Source organism: Sceloporus occidentalis, unplaced genomic scaffold (genome assembly GCF_023333645.1).
Source record: "Sceloporus occidentalis isolate IW3139 unplaced genomic scaffold, rSceOcc1.0.p SCAF_37, whole genome shotgun sequence".
Classification (NCBI taxonomy): Eukaryota; Metazoa; Chordata; class Lepidosauria; order Squamata; family Phrynosomatidae; genus Sceloporus; species Sceloporus occidentalis.
In genome coordinates, this window is record NW_028317017.1 from 8,790,228 (window position 1) to 8,807,178 (window position 16,951).

The window sequence follows — 16,951 nt, forward strand, 5'->3', positions numbered from 1 at the left end:
AGGGGGCATCCAGGTATACAGCCCTATAGGTTAATATTGACAAGAACATTTTCTTTCCTTTCATTTGGTTATCTGCAGAACCAAAGGCTGAGAGTGTGGGTATATTTTGGGCAGTTTTCTAAGGTAAAACACCACACTGAGCTGACTGTTTAAGGCAATGTTCGTGTCCTGCTTGTCTAATGAAACATTTCTGCCCTACACTTTCATTAGTCTGAGTGGGCGGTAAATCCCCTGGAACAGTGCTCTACTGTGCAAAATCAATGCAGTCCTTCATGCCAAGGAAGCTCACTGGGGCTGGCCATCTTTTACACAGTCAAAAGCTTCATACTCTGCTTAGCCAGCACATCCCTCCTATTTGTGCATCATTGACGCATACAAACCTGGCAAGCAATTGCGCAGTGGCTGATGAGTGCCGAGTTTGTTGATAAAAGGAGTGCAGAAACAAGTTGTGTTTTGGGTGCATAGTATTAGGAAAACCTTAGCTTATCTTTGATCTGTCACTTCCTCAAATCCCACATTTTACTGAACTAAAATACAAAAGAAAACATGCTACATACATGGTGTAAAATAACTCACCATATGTGTGTATGATGAGATCAATTACCTTAGCATCTGTTCAGAGGGTGAGATAAACAGGAGGAAGTTAACTACAGGACAGGAAACTAGATTTGCCAGACTCAATTTTCACTTTAAAAATATTCCCCTAATTTTAAAGCACAACCTATAGGCTGAATTTAGCTGCGATAAATGCTGTAAAAGCCAGTTCCCTTTTTTTTTTTTATAGGTAGCAGCTCTGCGGGCTTGCGTGTGAGATATGTGGAGGAACATTAAAAATGAAATAACTTTGCATATGGAAATCACCAAACCCATGGAATCCTGACAAAGATAGGGAATTCTTTAATGCATTGCCTTTTGTAAATCTGTCAACCTATACATAAAAGTGTTTAGCTTTACTGTACTGTGCACCAAAATGAAAAAAAAGAAAAAAGGACTGATTAACTACACACTGCAGAAGTTTGCAGAGAATTGTAGTAGAAGTATTATTAAACACTCATCTACAGACACCAGACAAGCCAGAAGGCTTGCTTTTCCCTCAGAAATCTCATGGTGCTTTCACAACCACAAGGGATTCTGGGTAGGCACATGCAAATAAGGTTAACAATTATCACCTTTCAAGGAATCCATGTATAAAGTGGATATAGAGGCAAAGGTGATAATTGTTAACCTTATTTGCATGTGCCTACCCAGAATCCCTTGTGGTTGTGAAAGCACCATGAGATTTCTGAGGGAAAAGCAAGCCTTCTGGCTTGTCTGGTGTCTGTAGATGAGTGTTTAATAATACTTCTACTACCCCTTAAATTTTAGTGGAAGGGTTTCCATCACCTTTTACCCACCATAACTTATGTAATGATATTTCTTAGTTACCCCAAGCCTCAACTTTTAAGCCAGTATCACAACCTCATGCTGACGAGTCCCATGAAGGACGAAACAGCTGTCCATGAGTGGTGATCTGGCTATTGTACCTCTTCCTGAGTTTTGTCTAAAGGCTGTCTTGTACAGCGGGCAGTTACTTTCAAGGAATCCATGTATAAAGTGGATATAGAGGCAAAGGTGATAATTGTTAACCTTATTTGCATGTGCCTACCCAGAATCCCTTGTGGTTGTGAAAGCACCATGAGATTTCTGAGGGAAAAGCAAGCCTTCTGGCTTGTCTGGTGTCTGTAGATGAGTGTTTAATAATACTTCTACTACCCCTTAAATTTTAGTGGAAGGGTTTCCATCACCTTTTACCCACCATAACTTATGCAGAGAATTGTACAAACGATCCAATACTTTGCTGGCCTTTATTTTTCTTTAAATAGGGGAACCAATATTACATAAATAGTATGCAAAATTCAGAGGCAAAACAAGTTTCCAGAGAATTGAGCTACTACATGCTATACTCTTCTTCATGCAGACAAACAAAAAATAAAACAAAAATTGGTAAAAACATACAGTAAAATCCAAGAAAAAAAAAAATCTTACATACACAAATCTAACAGTAATATTGTACCATAATTACTTCCATGCACACTTAGCATTACAAAATGAAGAAAAAAAAAAGGCTCTAGGAATATTTCAGATTAAAGCCGTTCCTATTTATTTTGTAGAGATTGGTCAAGCACTTCGAAAATATAAATTCCTATACACAGTGAGTAATTTCCTTGAAATGAAAACTTCTTGGGCAGGGATGAAGTTGGAGGAAAGATGAGGCATGGATGCCAATATGCAGGTTGAATACTTGACAGTGTAGCCCATAAACCATACTTAACAGTTTTCTGAAAGTGGGCTTTAAAACAAAATGATTTTAAATACAGAACTGGGTGATATAATAAATAAAAATACTGCATATGAAACACTTCACTACATAGAACGCAGTCTAGAACATTTATAAATATTTTACAAAGTTCTCATGAGTAGCTACTGACAATAATGCTGGCTTAAAAGGAGTTGTGTGATGGATAGCACTACATGTGGCTAAACGGATGGTCACATACTGCTGTTACCTTGAGGTAGATAACACATGCATACCAAGATCTGAATTCTTTAGTTGCTGCTGGTATCATGTGTTCAAAGAAATGGATATAAATAACTGAACAATGTTCCATGTTTAGGGAATTTCAAAGAAAGTGGAGAGGAGGCGTCCAAAGACTGGACATTTCCATGCATTTATAATATATCTCACTGTGTAAATATCAAGGCAAGTTAAAAAAAGAAAGTTGAAAAACAGATCAATTGATGTTTATACTTCATTTAGTGCATGTTCCTGTCTCCGCATTGCATTTTATTGTGTGCAAATGCCATACCAGTTTAAAATTAATGTATAGAAAGTAATTCTTGTAAAAACTTCTATATAGCTCAGAATATAAGACAATATTTTTTATATTTTTTTTTTTTCTTTTTTAGACTGCAGCACCAGGAGGTCTGCCATCTTCTGTGGAGGAGAATGGCCTGGTTTGTGGGATCCTGCCGATTCCCATTGTAACCTTATTCCTGCATTCCACACAAAGACAGGGGGGCTCCCGAGTGCACACTGCACCGATGCTTACAGGGATTTTACCCCTCAAAAACAAATATTTTATGCCAAAAGTGCCAATTTGTAGGACACTTTTTGCCATAAAAAGTGTGTTTTAGATTCTAAAAAAATATGATAAACGTAAATGGTAAAAAATACTTTTTTAAAAAAATCATATGGTGGACACAAAAAAAAACAAAAAAAAAACAAACAAAGACAACATATGAAGAATGAAAAAAAGAAAAAGTGTTTTAGTTTAGATGTTTCAGAATGCTGCTGTACGTTTCGTGGGGGATTTTAGGAGATGATTTTAGGGCAGAAGGTGCCAACGTGGCTTGTATCGATTTAAGAGGCGAGCCAACAGGATTGTGAAACTGAGGAATACCTATGCATTCAAGCTGCTTACTAAGTAGGATATCTCCACTAAAGCTAAATAACCCTTCATCTCTTTCTTTGCCACCAACGTCTGGCTCTACTGCTGGTTCTGGTTCCAATACTTCTGACTCTTCTCGTTTACTAAAAAAATTATCTAAGTAACTTGTGTATGGGTTTTCCTTTTCGACATGATCATCTTTCCTTACTTCGCAACAAAACTGATCAATAAGGAAGCTGTCTTCACCGTTTACAAGCTGGCTGTCCCAGGAATTTTGGTTAAGGGCACCCAACTGTGCCAAATTGGCCATTCCTTTCTCCTGTTTTTCCCGACATACAGACTTTGAAACCAAGTTCTTCAATTCAAGTTGAGGAACAGAGCTATTTAAATCATTAAGTTTGTCAACGCTGCAAGAATCATGCTGCATACTAAGCTGAATAGTGCTCGCTATGAATGAATCAAAGTCAAACTCGCTACGCTTTTCCCTTTCTTTCTCAACCAGCTGCTGTGAAGCATCTTCAAGTGCTATCTGAGCCTTCACCAAGCCATTTCTTTCACATTTAGATTTGCCCTTCTTATCTACCTTCTCCTTATTTTGCTCCTTCCAGTTAGAAAGATCTATAATAAGTTTTGGTTCATAATAATGATTAACTTCACTCTCCCTCCAAACTAAATTTTCTAGGTAAGAGGATGACCTCATTTTGTAATTACACGTATGGCTACATTCCAGATCACAATATTTGTTTTCATGATGGTCTGAATATTGCCAACAAGGTTCAGTAGAAAAGTAGGGATCAAATGCAGGGTCATCCAGATATTTTTCACAATCCCCATCCAGATATTTTCGAGGGTCTACTTGAACTTCTTCCTCATCACTGCCATCAGACAGAGCCCTGGGATCACGCTGAACTTCATCAGCTTCAAAATTATTATGTATAGGCAAATCATGGTCTGAATACTGGCATTCATGATATCTGTAAGGGGGAATATACAAAATATTAAACAAACTATTTATTCCATATTTGGATTTTGAATTGGGTTTTCATCACACTATAGATTAAAGTTATATATAAAATAAGAGGCCTAAATATGGAGCAAAGACCAAGGAAACCAATTAAATAAGCTTTAGCTAAACAATAAGATAACAGATAAGCTAGACAGATCTTAAAAAATAGTCAATTTAGTTTCTCAAACCATTGACCCCCCCCCAAAAAAAACAGATTATGTTAACTCTTTAGAGGATTAAGATAAATTGAAGAATGATTAGGTGCACTGCAGTTTCAGTAAGAAAAGAAAACATTTTATACCTTTCCCAGTTATAGATGTGGCTGTCATCCATCAACAATATATCATCTACCTCATCTTCAATATGAAATGGATGGCTGGAAATTGGCTCATCAGTTGGGAAGGAATATATGCTCATGTATGGGTGGGACAAGGCTTCTTCTGCTGTTAGTCTGTCCATAGGACTAAACGTCAAAATTTGTTCCAGGAAATCCAATGCTAATAGTAAAACAAAGCAAATGAGTAACAGCCCGATATGGTACAACAGGGTAAGAGCGTAAGCACAAAACATGGGTTTTCATTGCTTTAATGTTTACCTTCAGGGCTGATGCCTGGAAGTAATTTTGTTAGAGGCTTATGTGGCTCTGACATATCATTTTTTATGTAAACTGGGATTACACTGAGGAGCTCTTGTCTGTCTTCTTCGTGCACAACTGGAATGGATTCCAGAATCAGCTGCATCTGTTCAAGTTCATGTGCACCTTAAAGAAACAAAAGAAATCTAGCTTTAGACTTACATTCTCTATTGCTGGCTTTCTTGACAGTATATCATGCCCAAAGATGTTTGATTACGTAGCAAAAAGGTCTCAATTGGATACATGAAACTGTAGGAAACTCATTAATCAAATCAGTACAAATCGTACATTGAGTAAAACAAAAGAGGTAGTAATTTCATTCATGCACACAAATTCACGGGGTACCAAAGAACCATCAGTGCTCCTAATAACACCCCCTTCCTAACTTGGTAGTTGCCATGTGTAAGTGAATAATAGTAGAGGGATCAAAGGAATTGGGGATTAAAGGTTATTCTCCACCTACTACGACAAAGTCTTAGACCAAATAGAACTTTTTTTGCAATTGTGTGTCACAGACTATGATTGTCACGAACATGACCTATACATATGTAAACTATTTAGAGAGTATTATGTACAGATGATGAAATCATAGACACAGCAAAGTGAGACAGTCACAATTAGAGTCCATTTGACCTCAACAAAGCACCGTTTTAACTATGTACCTGCAAAAAGGGTCTTCCCAGTCAACATTTCCGCAAAAATGCACCCAGCAGCCCACATGTCAATTGCTTTAGTGTAATTGTTTGGAGAAAGTAAGAGACGGGGTGATCTATACCATTTTGTGACAAGTCCTTCAGATAGATGTCCCTAAAACAAACAAAAAAAAACAAACAATTAGTTTATAGCACAATGAAATGCTTTAGTGATTATTATACCCAATAATGCACAATCTCTACATAGTGGCAGCATGCAACATTATTTTTTTTCCCTTTGTTTTATCAGTTAACGTATATACACTTAGATTTGTAACATACACCATGGATTTGCGTGTTAAGTATACAGAACAGCAGCGATGTGCTACATTTATAGGATTTTTTAACGCCATTTAAAGCATGTTTGTGGCGGCATGCCTGTAATCACCAAGTCACAAATACATTACTAACCTTATGAGAATAGTGAGGATCCATGATACGCGCAAGGCCAAAATCTCCAACCCTCACCACCAGATCTTCGGTGTTTATGAAAAGATTTGCTGGTTTCAGATCTCTATGCAGCACATTAGCCGAATGGATATATTTAAGCCCACGTAGTATCTGATACATGAAGAGCCTTGCATGCTCTTCTCGTAAGGGGCCTTGCTCTAGCAGCTTGGACAGATCAGTCTCCATGTACTCTTGAACGATGTAAACGCAGTTAAGCTCAGTTAAGGAGCTCACGTCATCAGTTAATTGACATCCATTTGGACCGAGAATTTCAAAAACTTTGACAATGTTTTCGTGATCAAGTCTCCGGATAATTTTGATCTCACGCAGCGCATGTTTGACGCTCTGAGGATCTGTTAGAACAATTTTTTTCACAGCCACCCGCTTATCACAGTCATTATCAACAGCAGAAAAAACCAAGCCATTTCCACCATAGCCGAGAGGTTTTAAGTCCATATATCGGGATCCTAAATCAAATCCGTGAATGTTCATGAGGCTTTCAAATTTTTCTGCCATTTTGGCGACTTCACTTCCTCTCAAACGTTTAGCTCTAACTAAATGTCTGAGGGAAAAAACCCACTGCTGGTATAAGATTTCATAAATTGAAACCCCCCCCCGGGAAAAAAAAAAAAAAAAAATGCAAAAAAAAAAAAAAACAAATTGGAAAAAAACCCACTATTTAGGACTGTTTCTTCCTATATTCATTGCATATCAGCCTACCAGGCCTGGTGTATCCCACACAGAACAACCCAAACGCTACATGATTTTGAGCGTAGACAAACGAGACGATTCATAGTTCACAAGAAATGCAGCTTTACCGCAGAGATAAACAAAAACACTCTTAGGAAGTGAAAAAGGAATGAAATGACAAAACATGCACACGGCTCTTATTGTGCAAAACAAGTTAACATTTAACAAAAACGTGAATAAATACGAGCGAAAAAGGCTTTTATCAACATCCTCCTCACAGTGCAGATACATTCAGTGTTGAACTGGTCCTGAGCAGCGTCATCATATGGTGCCGATAAGCACTATAAATTATTCTGTTTTGTTGTTTCTATACAGTGCATTGAAAGAGGAAAACCGTGGCAGATCTTGAATTAAGAAGTCTTCTGTTAATGATCAGGTGGCTCCAGCTCACCACAATCACAATCAAAGCTGCCATCCATTTTATTCCCAGAAAACCTAAAACAAAATAAAAAAAAATACTGTCATCATTCATATAGTGCCAACAACATGACATACTCAGAATGTATGGGACAGGCCAAACGTGGTAAAGAGTATCCTACGCTCTCAAACTTACAGTCTAGAGGATTTAAAAAATGATTGTGTCACAAACAAGAGACAGGGTGGTATTGCTCATCTAGAGCAGATAAGCGTGCGCTTCCACTTACTTTGATTTAATAACTAAACTTATTAAAAATACATTTCAGTCATTTTTCCCATTGCACACACACGGGGAAATGCTCCGGGGCCCAACGAGAAGCCACATGCCTGGAAAGCATTCCCATTGGTTTCGATAGGAACGTGTTCCTGCCACTGACTGGCTGCATCAAGCCTTCAATCCCTGATGCATGCAGCTTCTACAAAAGGTGAGGGTTTTATTTTTTCACAGAGTACGTTAAGATGCATTTTTCTTTGGTGGGGCTGCCGGGGGCACTAAACTGTCCCTTTAAGGATTGAGTCTTTACAGCATGAATAACGACTATTCATGCCGACTAAATGGGCTGCCTTTTTAAGAGTGCTTCCTAACACATTACTGGAAATTACTGCGACCCTGTACCACAGGGCTCGAAAAATTGCAGGCAGCAGGTCGCCATGGCAACTGAGAATTTTGTCCTGGCGCCTTGGTCAGGGGAGTCCAACGTGTGGGCCGTCGGACTTCGATGTGCGGTCCGCGTGAGCAGGGCCGGACTGGCCCTGCTCACAATGCGGCATGGTGTGTGTAAGCCGCATGCCTAATAAAATGAAAGCGGCCGGCGTGTACGCACGGCGGTCTTACCACCTCGCCTCGCGCCCGCACCACGTGAACACTGGTCTGGCAGCCCAACGTTCACGCAGCGCGCCCGCGAAGTGAGGCGGTAAGACCGCCGTGTGTAGACAATTTTTTTTTAGTGCCTCAGTGAGGCTCTTTGTCCCTCCCCTTTCTAGACACGAGGCTCAAGGGGGCGGGGCTCACAGGAGAGTTCCTTGTGACAGGGAGAGGATCGCCAGTCGAAGAAGAGTGGGGGGGGGGGGAAAGAAAAGCCCCCCCCAAAAAAGGGATTCGAGTAAAGTGGACCTTTATTAAAGGGAGAGGGGGGGATTCCCTTGGGACATCATTAATTTTTGTAATTGAAAATAAAACTGTTAATTTAAAAAAAAAATCCTGGCTCCTAGATTCAAAACAAATTTGTGAAGCCCTGCTGTACTGTATATTCATAGAGTAACCAGCTACATTAGCAGATAACTGGGGGTAGGCTATACTTAAAGCATATTGTACCCCCAATTCTGTATCGATTTATGGCTAAAGGCACAATTTAAAATAGTCTAACTGTGCAATTCCATATTTCAATGAGAACCCATTGTACAGCGCTACAGAATATGATGGTGTTATATAAACTATAAATAATAACAACCAAATGTTTCCAGTAATGCACCCCAGTTCCAATATATAGGAATAGACACACACTACATTGAAAATAAAAGCCATGGTAACCTCCCATCACTGCTTTGATGTAAAAGTGATGTAGCTGTCACACAGGAAATCAGCTGGGGATTCCATTCATGTATAACGCTTGTTTTATATACTCCACGCCTATATAACGTCATAGCGATTAGTCCTTCCGGTAAGCTTTATGGCAGGGGAAGAGTCTAGTTCCACAGGTTTGGGTGGGCGGTGTACAGGACAAAAGATCCAAACACTCCGACTGGCATACGGTGGCGTGAGTCACTAGATCCGGCATATTAGGTATTCAGGAAGCACACGCTTTAGTAACGGCACCGGCCGCAGCCACGTTGCATGTGTTTGCGGATGGTGTGACTCATCAGGAAACAGAACCTGTAAGGGTTTCTCCCAGCACAATGCTGGGACCGGCACGCTATGGAACCGATTACACACTCAAAGAACAGTCCCCACGCCGCAAATAAAACACGGTTTCCACAAGCCGCAGTTGAACAGAACCGCCGTTTATCACACTCCCTCCTTTGTACTGTAAGCAGAGGGTCTCCGCATAGAAGCACGTGAACATTCGATAATATCTAAATATAGCCCTCTCCGGCCATGCAGGTCACGCTTTACGGTCGTTATCTATTACTTCCCGCTTTACATATGGTGCGGTGCAGATCCCTAGTTGGGGTAGGACTACTAAAGTAACCGACTCTCACCTCCTGGGCAGCACCGCCCATCGCATCAAACTATAGGCATGAGGATGATGTAAACTAGGCTTAGAAACCGGTTTGAGTTTCAAGGTTAACAATACGTATATATTCCCGAAAAGGCTCCCATTTAACAGAACATGCAAATTAGGCAATACAGCCCACAGTATTTGTCACGACATCCTAACTGGGGAGGCGGATGAGCGAAAGCCACTCGCCATTGGCTGCGGCCCTCGTGAACCCTCCCCCTTCCGGGCTCTATAGCCACAACGCGTAGTCGGACCGGCCCCACGTCAATCAACGCGCCACTCTACGGATCCATGCATTCTCCAACCTCATCTACGCAAAAGACACCGCCACCGAAATGTCGGTTACGCACTTAGCGTCCAGCTTCACGCGTTCACCTCCTTTCAACCTTCTCTTTTTCTAAACAAAAGTAAAGCAAGGTTCGTTTCGCTTGAACACGACGCGCCATTTATTAACGGGAGCAAGAAAACACACATACCACCGGACACTGCTATAGGGGGGGGGGTTAACGGTTTTGTGGGTTTAATAAGAAAATATACCGGAGATTAATGAATGGGCGGCAATATAAACCAAGAACAGCGGGTAATAACAGTTACAAATTATGGTCGAGGGTTACGGATATGAAGTACCATATGAGCCGGGCTTCTCCCATGAGAAGTACCGGCGATCCCGTTCTCCGTCGTTAACGAGCGGAGCCCAAGCTTCTTGATGGGACCGGTGTGAGGATGAGAACCACGGTCTTTTTCCTGTGAGGCCGTCGTGTCGCCGGCAAGCACCGACTAAACCCGCCAGCCCCGGTCCCTTTGTTGCCACGACATTGTTAGTCACACAATAGAGAGAGCGACACCGGCACAATGCAGCCGGCTCCCATGGACACGGCGGGGTAGGAATAAAGCCAGCTATTACTTACAGGCCTTTGCAGAGTCATACGGTAACGTGATATACGACGGCTAGGAAGCTGGGGAAGCCCACACGTCCTCTCTACTTGCCCTACGTCTCGTCGCCAGCTCTTTGCCGCAGTCGCCATGTACTCGGGACTGACTGCTGGAGGGAGGAGAGACTCGGTGAAACCCGAGCCGCCTACCTCACGTCACAAGCCACGCCCCCTGCAGGCGGTGGCGTCATTCGAGCGGGTAGTTTCAAATGCGCCGGCTTTTTCCACACAGTCACCTGCTATGGGTGTGTTGGCTGAGGCGCCCAAGGCTGGCTCCACGACAGAGAGCTTAAAGAGGAAGTACCGCGGAAAACATATATTCTTCCTGGAGCATTAAATACAACGCTGTGTGCAGTAATGACAAAAAGGCGGCAGGGTTGGTGACATTCACACCAGGGCCAGACTGCGAATTAAAGCCAGGCCTGGAAATAAGTGAAATGGTGTAATTTTTTGGCACAGGACACATGGTGGGTTCTGGCCCCAATATTCTTTTGTTCAGAATAGAGACAAACCCTGCATTTTAAAGTATATTTAAAATCACATTAAATAAGATACATATGAAAACATATTTTCTAATAAATCTTTGGCCCATGACATCATGTAATGGGTTGGAGCCAACTGAGAACACCCGTATAGTCTATAATGCGAACAAAAAACATCATGAAATTAACCATTTTTTAATTAATGTAAATAAATTACTGAAAACAAAATTATAAAAAATAGGGAAATTACTTTCCCAGTGCAAATAAACTTGTAGTGCCTAAAAAAAATTTGAGCTAAAAATAGGGAGGGGGACATGTGTGCAGCATGGATTATCAGTGAATGTGTATATATATGTACTGTATGTGTAAGGGGTTTTAGATTGTGTGTGCATGTATGTTTCATTGTATAGTGTCTGTTTATGTATTTTTATATTGCACGGTAGAGTGGCACCTGTATGGTGTTAGAGGGGCTGTGTGTGTGTATGCATAAGTGTTTGATGTGGGGTGTGTATGTATATGTAAGTGCATGGTGTTAGAGTGGTTCCTAGTGTGTAATTAGATGTGTATGCATGCATGTGTGCATCATCATACCCCAATATCCTAATTCTTTCCAATACCCAACCACAATTATTATCCCCCAACCACCATATTCATACCCATCATCATTTTTCTCCCCACCATCATTTCTATCCCCTGCAAATATCACCCCATATTGCACCACAATCCCTAGCATAACTTCTCATCATATCTATACCCATCTATTTCCCATCATCTTAATCCCCTCCCCTTAGCATGTCCCTTATATATTTATACAATATTCAATAATAACTTTCATTAATTCATACAATTTAACACAGAGGGGCATAACTAGAAACCACAGGGCCCCAGTGCAAAAATTGTCCCAACCCCCAGACTTTACAAGCAATATGTCCCACAGGGCTATCTTTGTCTCCAAACAGTTGTGAGTGCCACCTTTGCCCCAAAACAGCTTGTATGTGCAATCTTTGCCTCCAAACAGCTTGGCTGTGCCATCCTAGCCCCCAAACAGCATTTCTGTGCCACCAAACAGCTTGGCAGTTCCCCCAAACAGCCGGCTTATTCCATCTTTGCTAAACAGCTTGTCAAACCCCCAAACAGCGAGCTGGTGCCATCTTTGGCCCTCCAAGCACACATCCATGCTCACACACACACAAACCCCCCCACAAGTAAACAATGAAGCTCGCATACACTTCATTTGAACACACATTCTCATTCTAACATACATTCATACATACTGCCTCCCATACCCTCCCACTCACTAGCTCACCCCCTCTCGCTCCCCGTTATCTCACCTGCAGTTTTCCCTCTGGTGCATGCACACTGTGCAAGCAGCCTCACTTTTACCGAGTGGTCACATCTGCCAGTCATATCTGGTGCGGCACTGACTAGCATACGTACAGTGGGAGTAATTATATGAGTGTCCGTGCGACCTGGCAGCTGCACCGGCTGCAGAAGCAACATCTCTTTTGCTCCTGCAGCTTTGTTGGTGTTCGCAGCCACACGTATGGTAAGATGTACGGGCTCAAGTCCTGCCCCAGGGGAGACGGCCTACTGTGAAATCTCACGGTATCCCAATAGGCCAGTCTGGCCCAGATTTACACTGGAGGGCAACTCAACCCAAATAATCCAATAATAAAGCAGCCCAGCACATGCTTGGTGTGCATTCTCCATTTGAGTCCAAAACATATTTACAGAAAGAGAACGTATGAAAAATTCTTTAAAGGGACAGTCCCTGACACCCCCTACTATAGAAGGGTGCTGAGTGTAACCACAGTCCTCTTGGAGTGCTTTAAATATACATTGTTCCAAAACAAAAAATAAAAATAGAGCACTTACCTTACACAGAATTTAGAGCCATGCTACAAAATTTTTCCACCATCATCTGACATTTCTCGCCTTTGATTTGCTGCTTGAGATATTCTTCAAGCATAGTTTTTTAGGCTTATAGTGACCTAAACAATCCCTTACACACTATACTATTTTTATTATTAATTTTTCCCCCCTCTTCTTTACTCTGACCACCTTCCTTGCAGATCACACAGTGATCAAGAAGCAGGTTTCTGCTGCCCTGCACTCCTGATCACAGCATGTGGGATCCATCACAGGGGTGATCATTGGGAAATGTGCCATTGTCTATACTCTACCTGATGTTTCCCGTTGTGTCACCTTTGACAGCTTTGATATTAGGCCATTTAAACACTTACAGTATAGCCGGTGCTTGGACTGTGTGGCGTTACACTAAATCTGTCAGATGAGAAGAGATTACGCTGTCACACGTCCCTCTCCCTGCCATCGACAATGCAGCGCTTATAATTTTAACCCATGATGTGACATGTACTTCACTGGTCTTATAGGTTTTATGTCACCAGCCACGAAGACGTTAAATTTTAAAAAAAAAATTCACGGTATTTTAGAAAAGTTTGGTATCGCAAAAAAAATGTCCACGCAGGTAATGCCTCTGGGCAAAACAGAAAAAACTCAAAGCTTAAATATTCGTCTACACCTGTCAAAAAAAACAAAAGTATATGATAAATTATTTATAAAACCTAAAAATGAAATAATATGGAATATTTCAGGAAGACAAGATTGTATGGAGAAATAACAGGCTAGCAACTTAAGGCACACCTGGGACAAACCCATCTGCTTTCACAAAATTCCAAGTGCATTCTAAAAATAAACTTGAATTCAAAGTTATTTGTTTTACAGATTAGTGGCACTTCCGTATACCCTTAATTGTGGATTGCTGTTTTTTTCTAGGGGGGGGAAACATTCATGACCATAAAGCTGCTCATATAAGAGCTGTTATTGGCTGTAAGTAAATTGAGATATATATATATATATATATATATATATATATCAAACAGGGTAATGGACTATTACACAAATGAAGTAAAACAAAAAAAGAAAAACAAAGAGCCCAGTTGCAATCAGATCAGTAATAGCGTTTGAACAAGTTATGGAATCACCACTTCAAGGTTTTGTTGACAAATGAACACTTAGGAACAGTCAAGTACCTAAAAATGTATTTTTAATGCAAGTTAGAGCTCGCTGCATTTAATCCAATCCAGTGGATTTTACTGCCTGGAACAGAAAATTAGACTTCTGTCTCATTTAAGTCCTCTCCTGGCTGCCTGTACTGCACCGGGAAGCATTAGTATAGAAATGTTCTGCACATGCACAGAAGCACTCTCGCTGAAGTTATTGAAGCAGTGGACTATCACATGTACCCTATAAAGACACGAGTGTTCAGATAGCATACATGTGATTGACTAATGCTACTCCCATTGTCTAGAATGTGCGTTCTGATGAGCGTGTATGAAGCAGAACATGGAATGCATTGCTCCCTGCTATTAATAGAGGCAGATGGGGACAGAGTTAAGTGAGACAGAAGAACTCTGAGGAATCAGTGAGGATTGTCGATACTGATTTGTCTGCAGTATAACGGACTCCAGTATGTATCTGACATGAAAATAAGGCTGGAGTGCTCACTTAACTACACAACTTAAAAAACCTTCAAACGGTATAGCAACATATACACTGCTATGGGGGAAAAATAAGACTGGCATCTTGCCACAAAATCCATTTTTAGAACAAATCATGATAAAAGAACATATTTAGTTATTATCCAAAGACCAGAACGTGTTTTCATAGATTTGAAATGGCAAAAAAACGATTGATCCTCTTGGTGGCATGCAGTGAGTAATGGCTGGATATACAATGCACGTACCCGTATAGGTTTGTATGCCTATATACAGATCTTTAGAAATACACAGATATAGAGTCTAGGTAATGAAATATGTTGCTATACGTGTTTCATGGATACCATTGTAAGGCTACATCAACTAAACTTAAACTTAAATTGGAGCAATCACCATAGAAACCAAATTACTGTTCCTGCTGAGTGTCCTACTTTAGGCACTTTGCATCAGAATTTCTCCTGTTTTGGTTTGAGAAATACAGCTACCCAGTCTTGTCAATTGGAACCTTGGAACATTAGAAGCACTTTTAAAATGAAAATGCCGCAAAAAAAATAACAGTAGGCACATTAAAAAAAATATGATACATACAAAAAAAATACAATATTCTCCTGGTAGTCCCTGATGTCTGAGAATGATAAGTCTTATGATTTTAGCTTTGTGTGAACATATGAAACCATGTTCAATGTGACCAGCATGATTAATTGATTCCGTGTGTGAGCACATGCATTCTGTATCCCCTAAGGACAGTGGGTTGTCCTTAAACCCATTAAAACCAATGCATTGTGAGCCCGTACATGTACAGACTTTGTCATTAAGGGAGTGTACTGAAGGTATACTGTAACATAACACTTTACATGTTCCTAGTTAGCAATAAATGCAAGTTGTATATGCTGGCTGTGGCCATGGTGGCTACTCTAGAACTTTCTGATATAACCACGTTACTTGCAACTAGCATGAACCTATAACAAGATCACGCTACCATGTAACCTCACTACCTGCATGTCATTAAAAAGACCTTAACTGTCACATACATGGCCAAATCCATCTCCTGCTTACCAAAGTGCACGTGTGCTATAGTCACTGCCAGTCAGCTTTAGAGCCAAGGGGGTATAATGGCACATGCATACCCATACATGTTTTCTATGGCAGCACCTTTCTGCCACCCACTGTGGTGCAAAAACTTGCTCATGGAGGGGTAGTGGGCAGCATCTCTAGAGCAGCAGCTTCTCCTTAAGGTAATTCCTTTCTTTTCTTCTACAGGTATATAATGCATATTAGAGTATTGATAAAGTACTTTTATACGCATTCTTTGTTGGTGTGGCAGTATGAAACAGCAAAGTGTCACTTTAAAATTGACAATCATATTTTATAAGCCTGAGTTGCCTCATGCTTTTTTTGCCAATTAAAGAATGTGAAACAGCGCCCCAATGTAATAGCCCCACCGTACAAAACAAGCGCCCTGGTGAACCAAACCAGGGGGTTCTTCAAGCACCTCAGGCGTCAAAAAACCCACTCAGCCTTAAGGCCAGAGGACCAAAGCTTCCCTCTCTCACAGGTACTCGCTTGATCTCTGCTAAAAGGCTTTAATAATGCCAATATCCAAGTTAATGGTTATATGAACAAATACAGAAGATGACGAGGGCCAGGTTCTTGCAAGCATGGTGATTGTTGTGACAATAGAGTTCCAGTATTGTCTTTGTTTCTCGGAATGAAATGTGATACTGTTACAACTGTACTGTTTATGTTATTTCCATTTGCTTGGCAGGGTAGTTTATCTTGGTGACAGCGTAGCACCAAACAAATATCAACATGAACATACCTTCATCCTCAATATGAAACTATTTATTTAGCCTTGTTTGGATGATGATTCAAAAAGTGCAAAAAAGATGTTTGTACCGAATATTTATTTTTTCATCTCTCAGTTTACAGGTTACACGTTTTTGTTCATCTAAGCATTTTCCTTTACAGTTATCCTCACTGATACATGGAATAGTGTAACACTAATAACACTATCCTGAATCTAAGACAAGACCAAGGAATTATTAAGGTCTGCAGCGCTACATCAGGTAAAAATGGGCAGACTAGATGGGCCGAATGGATTTTATCTGCCATCAAATTCTATCTTTCCATCCTATGTTCTTCTACTGTAACCATTCCCTAAAACAGTCTTGGCTTCACTGTTAACCTTGTATGGTAATACATTTAGACAAACAGTATTAAATGCAGAACACCCAAGATTATTTAAGCGTCCCTTCCTCATTGAAAACAATTGTTTATTTATTATAGTAGCTTATTGCCATGCTCATTCACATTGTGTCCTGATCTAAATATTGAAATTAGATTAACAATGTCTCAGCTGAATGCTGGGAACGGTATTTGTTACCCGTACACACACATTCATTTTTCAGTGAGTAAACAACATC

General features: G+C 40.6%; 1 protein-coding gene across 1 annotated transcript; it reads right to left on the reverse strand.

The window, feature by feature from the left end:
- Positions 1-3,306: 3,306 nt before the first annotated feature.
- Positions 3,307-6,726, reverse strand: LOC149297804 (mitogen-activated protein kinase 6-like). The gene is made up of 5 exons (XM_089488250.1): positions 6,172-6,726; positions 5,731-5,875; positions 5,030-5,194; positions 4,736-4,931; positions 3,307-4,402 (listed from the first exon to the last, which is right to left on the reverse strand). Exons 1-5 carry the CDS (start codon positions 6,724-6,726, stop codon positions 3,307-3,309), a joined length of 2,157 nt encoding a protein of 718 aa, XP_089344376.1.
- Positions 6,727-16,951: the final 10,225 nt, after the last annotated feature.